A 12,699-nucleotide genomic window follows, 5' to 3' on the forward strand; every position below is an offset into this window, starting at 1 on the left:
ACAAAATTTATACTTTCACATCTGTGGAAAATGTAGCCCTTCTCGTAAGTTTTCCAGGCAACAATACATGAGTTGGTGAGTTGTGTGCTGGATTTGTCTCCAACATGAAATACTGACCATGCAGTAGCGTTGGGTCAAAAAGAATTTATCAGTGGGGACAGAAGCAGTTGTCTGAGGAGATACCTACCGTTTTGGCTTTGGGCTGCATGTTGCTTAAAACTGCACAAATTTCCTTTTGTGATAACAGTTCTGATTTAAGCAATGACCTTTAGATGATTGTGTTACTTTTTAATTAACTTCTTACCCTGATGAAATTTTAAAACAGAAACTTTACATATCTAATGTCATATATGGTGTCCCATAAGATAAAGTGATTTGATCCAGAAATCTAGTATTTTTAAAAATGCTTTCACTTTTATTTTGAAAAACATTATAAAAACAAAAAAAAATTGTGATATTTTTAGGACTCAGAATATCTTGAAATGACATTGATTTTCTAAAATTAGATCGTTCATTTAGAAACCTGACAAGTTCAATTTTAGAAAATCACTCCTGTAGTTCTCAGAAATTAGCATCTGTAATACCTGGGTTTTCATCCTTGTTTTTGAAGGAAGTGGGAGGAAATGAATCATGGAACAGGAAGAGTGCTAAAGTGTTATATTTTTTCGGTTATACTGTAAATTCAATTCTGGGTCTTCTAAAGGAAATGTTAAAGGTAGTGAGTTCTACAGGTAGTTTCAGGGCATCCTATTACCATTTGGCTCAATAACGTATCCTATAATTCTTAAAGATTGTTAGAAGTGGCACGCATTGCATGGAGCACTGGGTGTGGTGCAAAAATAATGAATTCTGTTACGTTGAAAAGAAATTAAAAAAAAGTTTGTTAGAAGTGCTCTTTTCTATTATATCTTAAGGGCACAAAAAAGCTCAATTCTTCTTTAACTTGTCTTTATAGGTATACACACCTGAGGCAGTTTTAAAATACATTTAGAAAGCAGCTGGGCCCCAAGAACATTACCTCAGTCTTGTGTCTGTATGTCACTAAAGTAAATTCACACTTTCTTCCCCCTTCATTCTGAAGCAAGGACGTATCATTCCTACGTGAAATTATTTTTCTAAATAAATTACAAATCATCTTATCACCCCCCTTTAAGAAGGGGGGAAAATGTCTTCAAGGAATCTTTGGTTCTAGACCCTTGTTAATAATCCAGTGATGAAAAGGTCTGGATGTTGAGTGTGTGGGTTCGGTGTGCTGTTTGTCATGGTGTGGTTGCTGTGCTGGGTTTCGTGGTGTTAGTACAGCACCCTGGGCTTTGGAGAGCTCTAGGTTTGTGGTTTGTGCCTGGATTCACTGAAATTTCTTAGAGGCTTACATTTAAGGATCCCACTTACTGCAGTCACTCCTCGTGCTTTATTGCTTTTACAAGTGGTCTCGAAACCCAGTACTTGAGAATAAACATAACAGTGTGGTGCTGCTGTAGCACTTTTAAAAATTCTTCTTTGCTCTATTTTGTCAGTGAGCTGATGAGCAACCTCAAAAAAAAAAAAAAAAAAAAAAAAAGACCCTGCTGGACCTTAAAAAAAAAAAAAAATGGCTTCCTCTGATGTCCTAGAGACAATAATTATGATGTGCTAGTTAAGCCCAAACTACAGCTAAGGGATTTTACTTTAAAGCAGCGGCTTGGGTGCAAAAATGCATTTATAGCTCTTTGTCTGCACCTCATTATGTGTGGGCCTGATTCATTAAGTAATTGGTTTGCAGTTGTTTACATGAGTATTAAGGCCTTCTTTTCAGCCGCCTTTGAGAGATACATTGTGCAAATGTTGCCTGTGATGAATGCAGAATGAGGGCCAGAGGGTCCGTCCTATTGGCTAAACAGTGCACTCTGTTGAAAAGCCAGAGAAAGGGATTGGGTGCTGCTTTGCATAGCAATGACTTTCTTAATAAGCGTTACAGATTAATACACACAAGCTATAAAAGATGCAAAGAGATACTCTTAGCACATTTATACATGCTCATTTCATTGTGATGGTGGTGGGATCCGGGTGCTTTCATATTCCGTTTTTCAGAGCAGCAGCTTCAGTGCATGAGCCGTAATAGAATCCGATGTTTATTGTATTATAAATCACGGGCAAGTAGGCAGATCGGCAACAGTTTATTATTAAAGATTCTTTCAGTGTAAATCTTTTTCTACCATTGTATTTGCTTCGGCAAAATCATTTTGTGGTTGAGTGGGGATGAAAGGCATAATGTACGAAGGAGTGAGTCCTAATAGGAAGCCATTCTCTGAGTAAAGACCACTTGTTCCCTTTTGTTCAGGGGTGCATGCCAGAGCTTCCTCTCCTCTGCAAACATTGTCTCACTTTACCTTCCCCAGGAAGCAGTTTTCACACTCCGGGATCCATTTATTCAATGGAGAGTATATTTTAACAGCTTGCTGTGTATAACTTCAGTTTACTGGCCAGATCGAGATAACATTTTACGGGAAGAAAAGGATGTGTGCTTGCAACATAATTGCCTGGGGGAAAGGTAGCAGAAGTCACCCAGGCGCAGCACCCAGGCAGGGCCACTGTGGGTGGCATTCTGTGCCCACCCTGCAGCCACACGCGTGGCCAGTGGAGGGCGCCAGGTTGCAGCTGATGCTCTGGTGGGGACCCTGGGATCTCTCTTCTTGCCTGGTCACTGTGCCATTTTCCCTTGGGCTAATACAAAGATCACAAGGAATCGGTACCAGTGAAATAAAAATTCAGTTTTTCTGGAAGTCCTTTAGGCTCTCCTATTAAAGTCCCCATTCCCCGTCTCTGGCTAAACAAATCTACATTCTCCTTAAATGCTATTGAATAAGCAGCTGCCTAAATATCCTGCATGTTTCTCCTCACAAACCCACATAATTTATTTTTTCTACACAGAGCATGGAAGAGCAGTCCCTTGCTAGACTAGCTGAAGGGAGGGTGTTAACAAGTTGACCCCCAGGCAGCTTTACAAAAAAAAAAAAAGAAAGAAAAAAAAAAAAAGGCATCTGCTGCAGGGTCCCTGGCTAACCATCAGGGGGCGCTCGGACTTTGTCAAATTAAAACTGTGTCTGCTTTCCATCTGCTCTTAAAACTTGAAATTACTATTTACAAAGATTTGTTGGCATACCTGTGGGGTTTTTTTCTTTCTGAATTATTTCATGCCTTCTATTTTTCAGAAGTATATGTCTCTTCTAAGAAAAATTCTAGCCGAAGATGCAGCTTGAGACATTTTAATACCAATTCTAGCTAGCAGTCAAATCATTAAAATTAGAATTCAGTCTATAGATCACACCTTTTTTTAAAAATCTTTTTTTTTTTAAGATTCTATTTTCTTATTTGACAGAGATCACAAGTAGGCAGAGACACAGGCAGAGAGAAAGGGGGGAAAGCAGGCTCCCTGCTGGGCAGAGATTTTTTTTTCCCCCCAGAACACTGGGATCATGACCTGAGCTGAAGGCAGAGGCTTTAACCCACTGAGCCACCCAGGCACCCCTATAGATCACATCTTCTTACTAGTTATTTTCAGTCTTAAAGTAAGAGCCTAGAACCAGAAGGGCACTTCCCAGTAGGAGACCCTCCCGATTGTCCCCATGACCATACACCCTGCCCTCAGCAGGATCCATCCTAAGAGTCTCATTGCCAGACTCTGCTGACATGACCTCAAAGTCACAGTAACTTGGGTAGTTTGTTAACAGGCTGTGGACACATTTTTCCTTTAAAACAATGATACTGACCATGAGGTTGAAAGTCATTGTGTTACTAATATTGGGATATCCCCCAGGACTGACTGTTTTCCAGATTCCTCTTCCCACAGCCGCAATCAAGTACCACGTGTCCCATCATCTGCAGTGCCTCCCAGCCTGTTCCCACACGCCCTATGCCCACTGGACAGCCTCATGTCATGTCCTCATACAACCTGCTGGGTCATATGCGCCAGCTTCTAGTCTTGCTCTTTTGCTGGAATGTTTCTGCCCCACTCTTTCACCTGGCCAATGCCCACTAGACTGTCAAGGTTTAACTATTAACCTTCTAAAAGTTACCTAAGCAGAGGATCTGGTCATACAATATGCCCCTGGTGTGGCACCATGGCTGGTTCTAGCATCATCTATAACATAGGGGTGGTAGCCATTTGCAGGTCCCTTGCCCCCACTGTGAGCTCCTCACTAGGGCCTGGGGGGCTTTTCTTGGCCACCAGTGCTCAAAAACCATAGAAATTGCTGAGTGAGTGAACATCTGTATATAGCTCTACTGTTCACTCGGGCATTTGTCTTAGATGTTCTCACCTCTGGGCGGCATCATGTACCCTACCACAGGGAGCGTTCCACAGAGGTCTCTGCACAAGCATGTGGAAGAGGAAAGGCCATGTGCACATGCACGTTTCCCAAGGGAGACTCTTGCAGTCAACTTTGTGTACACTCTACATTTGGCTTCCAGGAAGCACACTGGGTGTACACATTTTGAGTGGCTTCCTGGGGTCCTTACCTGACTGCCATCCTGTCTGTTGGGGAAAGGATGTCTGGCTCCTGGCCCTGAACTTGACAAGGGCTTGTGGGCTCTTGGCACATGTTGGGGGCTTGGCTGTTGCCCCCTAATTCTGCTGCCATCAATTCTTGGCCCACCCTGAAGTTGCCTTTTTTGGCTGATGTCACAGTTCTTATTTTGCTGTCTGTCTCCCCACTGAAGCATGAGAGGCCCAGGCAGAGATGAAATGTGTCCTGCTTGTGGCTGCAGCCCTAGCACAGAGCTGATGTATAGTGTCACCTGTATGGGATTTATGAGAGAGTGAATGAGCGAGTGAGCAAACGAATGAATAACCCATTGCAGAGGAGAGGTTTGGCCCATCTGCGCGTGCCAGGCCCAGCAGAGGCAGTTGCCTGGTCTCTTCCCCTTCCCACCCATCAGGCTCCTCAGGGAGGAGACTCCATGCATCTTGGGCCTGTTGCCTTTCAGTCTGTCCCCAGACTTTCCCTTTCCTTAGCCACTGTGCCAGAGGACCTGTCACCTCCACTTAGACCCCATGACTGCACATCACTAAACCAAGCACATGCCCTTGTTCACCCAAAAGCTGTAAATGTGTGGCAGGGCCACTCCCTGAGACCTGCTGCTCCCAGGCTGTTGAACGTGATTGTCTCAAAGTTGACCAGGACACCACAGAGAAGACCTTACTACCCCCATTTTGCATACAGAAAACAGATGCTCGGAGAGGTAGGGAACTTGCCCAGGGCCACACAGGCAGCGGAGTTGAGCATGGGGGCTGGGGATGGGGGGTTGGCAGAGGCTCTCTGGCCCCAGAGCTGGCACTGTCTCCCATCAGCAGTCCAACACTGGGATAGGGACCAGTCCCAACGTAGGTTCTCCCCACCCTACTGTGTGACAATTTTTCACCGTTTCCTGTGGGGAAAGGTCTTTGCAATGCGTGCCTTTGGGAAGTATCCATGAGCCAGGAGGAGCTCTGCCCCACCTCCTCCCCTCCATCTGCTAGCACTGTGTGTCTTGAGACACATCCCGCTCAGCCTCCCTGGGCCCCACCACCTAGACAGTGAAAGCGCTGGATTGATAATCAAACCATAAATGCTCTGCTATAATTTAATAATAGATTTCCTAGAAACTCATAGGCTTTCCACAGCTCATTTTTACTCTACTTGCTGGTTCCACAAAGCAAAACTTCATATTTACAATAGACCTTGCCATCTAACTGTGTTGATGTTGACTGTGTTAATCTGATTAAGTTACTATTTCTAGCTACGTTAGCCTTGTACTGCTATAAACTGGACAGTTGATGCCCATAATTTCAACTATTTCTTTAATACTCTGTCTATTACCATGATTGCATATGTAGTGCCAGGTGCTGCTCTCAGACTATAACCTATTAAGACCCTGGCCAACCTTAACGTCTCAAGTTTAGCAAGGATGAACACAAAAGTGACTTTAACTTGAGTTCCCCTAATCTGATTTATCAACGACAGGGGAATTGATAAACAATTACTGAAATTCATCACAAATAAGATAGCTTGCTGGATAGAAAGAGGGAAGCTATGTGATAAGGCCAATATGGCAGAAGGTTAACAATTGAGCATCCCCTTCATGGGTACATGGTGTTTACTGTACCGCTAAGGGGAGAAATTGCCAAACCTACTGGGAAAATCTGCAGCATTTAAAAGTAAAGTCTAAAGTCTAACCATGGGAAATAGGCAAGTCTGCTGTCTTGGATCCGAGGAGTTACCATGAAAACTGCAGGGGAAAGGCAGGCCCTTTGATGGGCTACAAGTATGACACACGTCACCTGTGCAACAGGCTTGGTGCACTGTGGCCCCAAAGCAAAGTCCGGGCCTGGCTGCCGCCTGGTCCTGTACAGCCAGCAAGCTAAGAGTGGTTTTTATATTTTTAAATGGTTGGGAGGAATCCAAAGAAGAATAATGTTGCATGACACCTAAAAGTCCTGGGAAATTCAAATTGTAGTGCCTGCCTGTAGAGGTTGAATTGTAACAGCCGTGTCTACCAGTTTACACATTGTTCACAACTGTTGTCATTCCACAACCACAGAAGCCAGCAGTTGTGACTAAGACCAGACGGCCCACAACGCCCAAGGCATTTCCTCTCTGGCTCATTATAGCAAACCTCTGCTAACCTGGACATTATAAGATGGAAATGTTACTTGCATTCTCTCAGGGAAGATGAAGCAGTCCGATTCCAAGCATGTGTGACAGGCTATGGTGACCCTATCTCATGGCCTGTAAGACTAACTCTTCCATTTCTTCTGCTTTCCAAACTGAAAATGTTTTGTCTCTAATTTGCTGTAGTAGCTAGACAAATTGGCTATATCTAGTTCCAGGGAATGTTCTCCCACCATGCCCATGGGCCTCATCTGAGCTTTACATGTTAGGTATAGCTCCAAAAGAAATGTTGACCTGAAGAATTGTGCAATTCAGATCAACTTTGGGGTGTCACACACTTTCTGGCATGCAGAGATGGCTTCCTGTAGGGAAAAATAATTTCCCCAAAGATGTGGGGATGGAGTAGGAAACACTTAGAAGCATTTTCCACCTTTCTCAGTAGGTGAACCACACGTGTTTAGTTCTGCAACATATTTCTTGCACATTTCCAATAAGACACTTAAACCTGATTCTGAAATCCCATAAGCAGAAACCTGCAAATCAAATACTGTGTCAGCACATTTTGGTCAGGTGTCTTTAAGCAGGGCCCTGCTCTTAGTGAGGTTCCTCTTTTCATTCCATACATAATCCCCTAGCACCCACTAAGTACAAAGCACTGGGTTACCCTGAGCCAAAACAGGTAGCGTCTGTGCCCTCACAGAGCTCATACTCTGGAGGGGGCGTGATCACACATGTGTTAGTTACACAGATGCTTGTGAAATGGCAACTTGGATGAGGACTACTATCGTGTGATGGTGCAGGAAAGGAGCGATGGGGAGGTTGTAGCAGAAGGATCAGAAGTCTGGGGATCAGCCTTGGAGGTACTGTTCAGGATTTAGGGCTTTTGCCAAAAAACAACAGGAAGGCATCAAGGGTCTTTAGCGAGGAAGTGGAGTGATCAGGTTTGTGTTTTGACGAGTTCACTCCTTTTTTTTTTTTTTAAGTATTTTATTTATTTATTTGACAGAGAGAGAGAGATCACAAGTAGGCAGAGAGGCACGCAGAGAGAGAGGGGGAAGCAGGCTCCTCCCTGAGCAGAGAGCCCGATGCAAGTCTCGATCCCAGGACCCTAAGACCATGACCCGAGCTGAAGGCAGAGGCTTAACCCACTGAGCCACCCAGGTGCCCCTGACGAGTTCACTCTTGCTTCTGAGTGGAAAATGGACTGTAGGGGATGCAGTGTTTGTGGCATCACCTTCTAGGGGTGGTTACAAAGTGTAGGCAAAGATGCTGGTGTAGTTGGCTGGGTAGCAGCAGTGCAAAAGGAAGAGCAAGGACTTCACAAAGTACTGGGAGGCCTATTGGCAGGACCTAGGGGCTGATTGGGTGCAGGAGGGCAGAGGAGTGGAAAGGGTTGGGGAGGGAGAGGGTCCAGGTGCTGTTGGCTGAGACAGGAGGGGCCTGGCCCAGCAGGGGAAGTGAACCACACTGGCGAGATCGTGAATTTGGTAATGGATGGGCATGTTGACCAAGTATCCAAGTAGAGCTAGCACATGAGCACTGGCCACACTTCTGGAGCACAGAGAAGTGGTGGGGGCCATAGTGCCCTTGTTCTTTCCAAGGGCTCCCCACTACCACACCCTACCACATTCTCCTCCTCCATCACGGCCTGTGAGTTCCACTCCAGCTTTCTAAGCAGGATCCAGGAGGTGCCCTGCAGGCACCCATCACCTACCCTGTGCTCCAAGTTCTCCCAGCCCTTGGCACTCTTGCCCTCTTCCCCTGCAGCTCTCATTACTTGGACTACACCTGGAAAATTAGCCTCTCTGAACCCCACCAGCATTGTCAAATCCACCTCTGACCCCCCATCTGGACCAGTGTCCATATGAAATGGGAAGTAGGTAAACAGTAGACAACACCCAACCCAGTAGTTGCATTTAGTGTGTGTGTGTGTGTGTGTGTGTGTGTGTGTGTGTGTGTGTGTGTAAGGGGTGGGGAGGGGGCTAGTACTTCATGTCAGATGGACCCATGTGGATGGCGGCCACCTTCCCTGCCACCTGTGTGACTGCTGGTGAGTGCCAGGCCCTCTTTCATGGCCACAGAGCTGGCTCCTCTGTGTGGGGAAATAATTGCAGGCAGCTGAGGTCATGGAAGATCATGGAACAGGCACCAAGTTTAAAGGGAGTGATGGCAGATACTGAGCCTAGAAAAATTATACCTGAGTGGAGCTTATTCTACCGAAAAAAAAAAAAACCAAATCTATAAATTTTGGCAGCTCTGGCAAACAGCAGGTTTTTAAGCATAGGTTAACCATAGGGAGGGAGAAGGTGAGTTTACAAGGTTTCCTATATCAGGAGGACTGGGGTCCTAACCCTGAGCAGGGACCGTGCACATTGGGGTCTGTCTTTTCTTCATTCTACTCACCTAAAAGCCTGGACAGAATCTGTTTTAATGAAACAGTCTATAAATCTGAATGCCAGTAAATACCTTGGCACGTTGCTCGGTATTAGATGCCATAGACACTAGCAGTTTGTGCGTGGGACACCTAGAAGCCTACACGCTGGTGTCCAGAATACTTCTACTTCTCAAGTATTTTACTTCTGGCTTGTCTCAAAGTGCCAAAACTTTGCCCGTTCTTGTTTTTGAGAGGGCTGTCAACAGGAAGTCAGTGCTCTGCCTCACTGCCTGTGGGCTCCTTGTCCAGTGCTACAAGCAGTGCCCACAGGAGCAGTCTGACCCGGTCTCTGCAGAACCAGCAGGGAACACACTCAGGGACCCTGTGATGCTGTCACAACAGCGACCCACCCACCATGGCAAATACCTCTGGCCACCTGACATTCTTCTGACATTTTCTTCTTGCTCTTAAGACTTGGAGAATATGGGGTCCTGGGATCAAGCCCGACATTAGGCTCCCTGCTCAGCAAGGAGCCTGCTTCTCCTTCTCCCTCTGCCGCTCCCCCTGCTCATTCTCTATCTTTCTCTCTGTATCTGTTTGTCTCCAACAAATAAACAAAATCTTAAAAACAAAACAAAACATAACAAAAAACGTGGGGAGCATGCATAAAATGCCCGGCCTTTCAGTGCATCACACGGACTTCGCTCATGTGCTCATTGCAAAAATATCAGTCTGATAGGACTATTTTTTCAGGACTGAGGCTATTTCTTTATTTTTCAGGCACGAAAACGAAAAGAAACGACCTACCACTTTAGAGTCTAAAGGTAAGAGAATTCATTTTGTGTTTTATCGAGAGTTGTTGGGCACCTTTTATCTGTTTTCTGAACCCTAACGTAAGGGCTATGAAGGTGCCTGTGATCACAGGGGGCCCTTGCAGCCCTCCCCAGGGTGGCATAGTCTCTGAGGGGATCGGAGGGTCTGCTCGAGGCACAGTTCTTCAGTGACAGGGCTGGGACCTGACCACACACAGGGGTGCCACTGGGCTACAGTGGCTTAGCGTTCTCATTCACAAGTATGAATTTGCAGGGTATCCTGGCCTCCACATGCAACTGATTGCCAACATTGGTATATTCTACCTGTGAAATATTTTTTGCCTCTGTCCCCAGCCTCACAGCTGATGCCCCACAAGTACCCACTGCTCATGATATGACAGGGCTCCTTAACTGGTTTCCTCACATCCAGCCCCTCACCAAGTCCTGAATGCCTTCCACCTGGCCACCAGCATCTAAAACTTCACTGAGCCTTCTTACCTTCCTCGTTAAAAATTGCTAGTGCCCCCCACTAGGTGCAGGATAGAGTCTCTAACTTTATCTCTTTGTGGTCTGGCCCTTCCTTACTTTCCAGCTGTGTTCCTTCCAAGGTCTTGTCCTCTTTGGGTCAGGTCACAACCACCTTTTTCCAAATATAAGGCATACCTTGGAGGTATTGCAGATTTGGTTCTAGACCACTGCAATAAAGCCAAATAAAAATTTTGGTCTCCCAGTGCCTATAAAATTGTATTTACACTATACTATAGTTTCTTGAGTGTACAATAGCATTATGTCTACAAAAATGTTAATCAGCATTAATTTAAAATACTTTAAAAATAATTAAATTTTATTGCTAAAATATAATTAAATTTTATTGCTAAAAGATGCTAATCATCATCTGAGCTTCAGCAAGACATAATCACTGATCACAGGTCCCTCTATGAAGTATAATAATAATAGAAAGGTTTAAAATAATGAGGAAATTACCAAAATGTGACACAGAGACACAAAATGAACAATTGCTGTTGAAAAAATGGCGCCAATAGATTTGCCTGATGGAGGGTTGACACAGACCTTGAATTTGTAAAAAACCCAATCTCTGTGAAGCATAGGAAAATGCAGTGTGCCTGGATACCACACTTGTACCTCTGTGCCTTTGCTCATGCGGTTCTTCCCTTTTCCTTAGCACCTTGAGTTCTTATTCAGCTTTGAACCCCCAGCTCACAGGGAGACTCTCCCCCACCTCGCAGGCCAGCACTATGGCATGTCCCCTGTGGAGCTTGGGCTTGCTCTGCTCATGTCAGCTTAGACCCCCTTCCTGGGTGGCCTGTGATCGAGAGCATGGGTCCAACAACCTGGGTGGGACTGGTAGCTTGAGCACCCTGTAATGCTGCGATTGGGACCAGTCTCCACCTGTTTGCTCAGTAGGTAGAGGCATTCCAAGGTTGGAAAAGGGTGAAATGGGACTGGATGTAAGAAGTCCTCACAGAACGGCAGTGAGTACAGCAGAGATATCAGTGGTCATGGAGATGGTCAGTGTAGCAGACTCTGTCCCCCCCACATCCTGTCCAGCCAACTTGGAGATCACAGTGCAGTTCACAGGCACGCTTGTGGCCTTTGGTGGCCGTAGGCAGTGCTTATTTGCCTGAGGGCTTTGTCTGGCCGTGGGAGCATGCCCAGCCCCCACAGGGCTGCCCAGAGTGCCAGGGAGTGGATGTCCTACTTGAGAATAACCCTCAATGAGAAGAGGAAGTTGGTCAGTAAATAACCCCAGCTCCTTACTCTTTGTTGAGACAGTTTGAGAGGAGTTCTGGTTTCTCAGAGGGTGCCCTATAGGACGGGGCCCCCTTGTGCCCTGCCCGCCCCCTCATGAACACACCCTCCGTTGCCTTCCTTTCTTCCTGCGTCGCTCTTCCAGCCTCTCCTGTGATTCCCAGGATCACCTCCCAAGTAAACCATGTGCACGCACAACCTGGTCTCAGCACACACCTCACTGCTCTTCTTCCCCTATGCCTTCCCTTCTCCCCTCTGCTCTTGTGGAGAGCAGAGAGGATCAAAGGGCAGGAGCAGCTGAGCTGAGGCAGTCCCAGACCTGACGAAACACCCAGCTAACCCTGCTTCCATGGTAATCCTGGCCTTAAAGCCCCATCCTGCAGCAAGGAGCTGGGCACAACAAAAAGGAAGGAAATATTCTGTAGTGTTTTCCATAGAACACACTAATAAAATGTGTGAATGAGTGCTGTACTGACACGCATTCCAGATGCATCTGTCAGGTTCGTCCCTCCTTGTCCCTAGTAGGTCTTTTGCAGGCCAGTGGTGTGGTCCAGTTAAACTATTTGGCTGATGAAGTCCAGCTGTTCAGATGGAGAGATACTGTAACTGTCTGGTTTTTTCTTCCAGCCTTCTGGGGTGAGTCTGATGACAGTAACTCAGAAATTGAAGCTGCTTTACGTCCTAGAAACCATAACACATCTGCTGATGATTTTGATGATTTTTATGACTAATAAGCAGTAACAACTGTTGGAAATAAAGTCATTAAACAAACTAAAACCCTGTGTTTGTATGTGATATCCTAAATAAACATGTGTTTTTAAGCTTTCTAATTGTTTGATGGGAAAACTTGGGACCACATTGCTACTGGAGCAAAATTTTGTGCATAAACATAAACTAGCATATTCATTTGAGGTGCTATCAAAAAACAAAGTGATGAATGAAATGCCCATCAAAATTCAAGTTGGGGGACTCCTGAGTGGCTCAGTTGGTTAGGCGGCTGCCTTCGGCTCAGGTCATGATCCCAGCATCCTGGGATCGAGTCCTACATCGGGCTCCTTGCTCAGCAGGAAGCCTGCTTCTCCCTGTGCCTCTGCCTGCCACTCTGTCTGCCTGT

General features: G+C 45.7%; 1 protein-coding gene across 2 annotated transcripts in view; it reads left to right on the forward strand.

The window, feature by feature from the left end:
• Positions 1–12,347, forward strand: part of LOC111141496 (kizuna centrosomal protein) — a 117,804-nt gene extending 105,457 nt beyond the window's left edge. For both annotated transcript variants that reach the window (XM_022494100.1, XM_022494099.1), the window contains 2 exons: positions 9,784–9,827; positions 12,213–12,347. In XM_022494100.1, the coding sequence (XP_022349808.1) occupies positions 9,784–9,827; positions 12,213–12,316 (148 nt within the window). In that variant the 3' untranslated portion in view covers positions 12,317–12,347. The remainder of the gene's footprint in view (positions 1–9,783; positions 9,828–12,212) is intronic.
• The last annotated feature ends 352 nt before the right edge of the window (positions 12,348–12,699 follow it).

Source organism: Enhydra lutris, unplaced genomic scaffold (assembly GCF_002288905.1).
Source record: "Enhydra lutris kenyoni isolate GAN:26980312 unplaced genomic scaffold, ASM228890v2 scaffoldscaffold6, whole genome shotgun sequence".
Taxonomy (NCBI): Eukaryota; Metazoa; Chordata; class Mammalia; order Carnivora; family Mustelidae; genus Enhydra; species Enhydra lutris.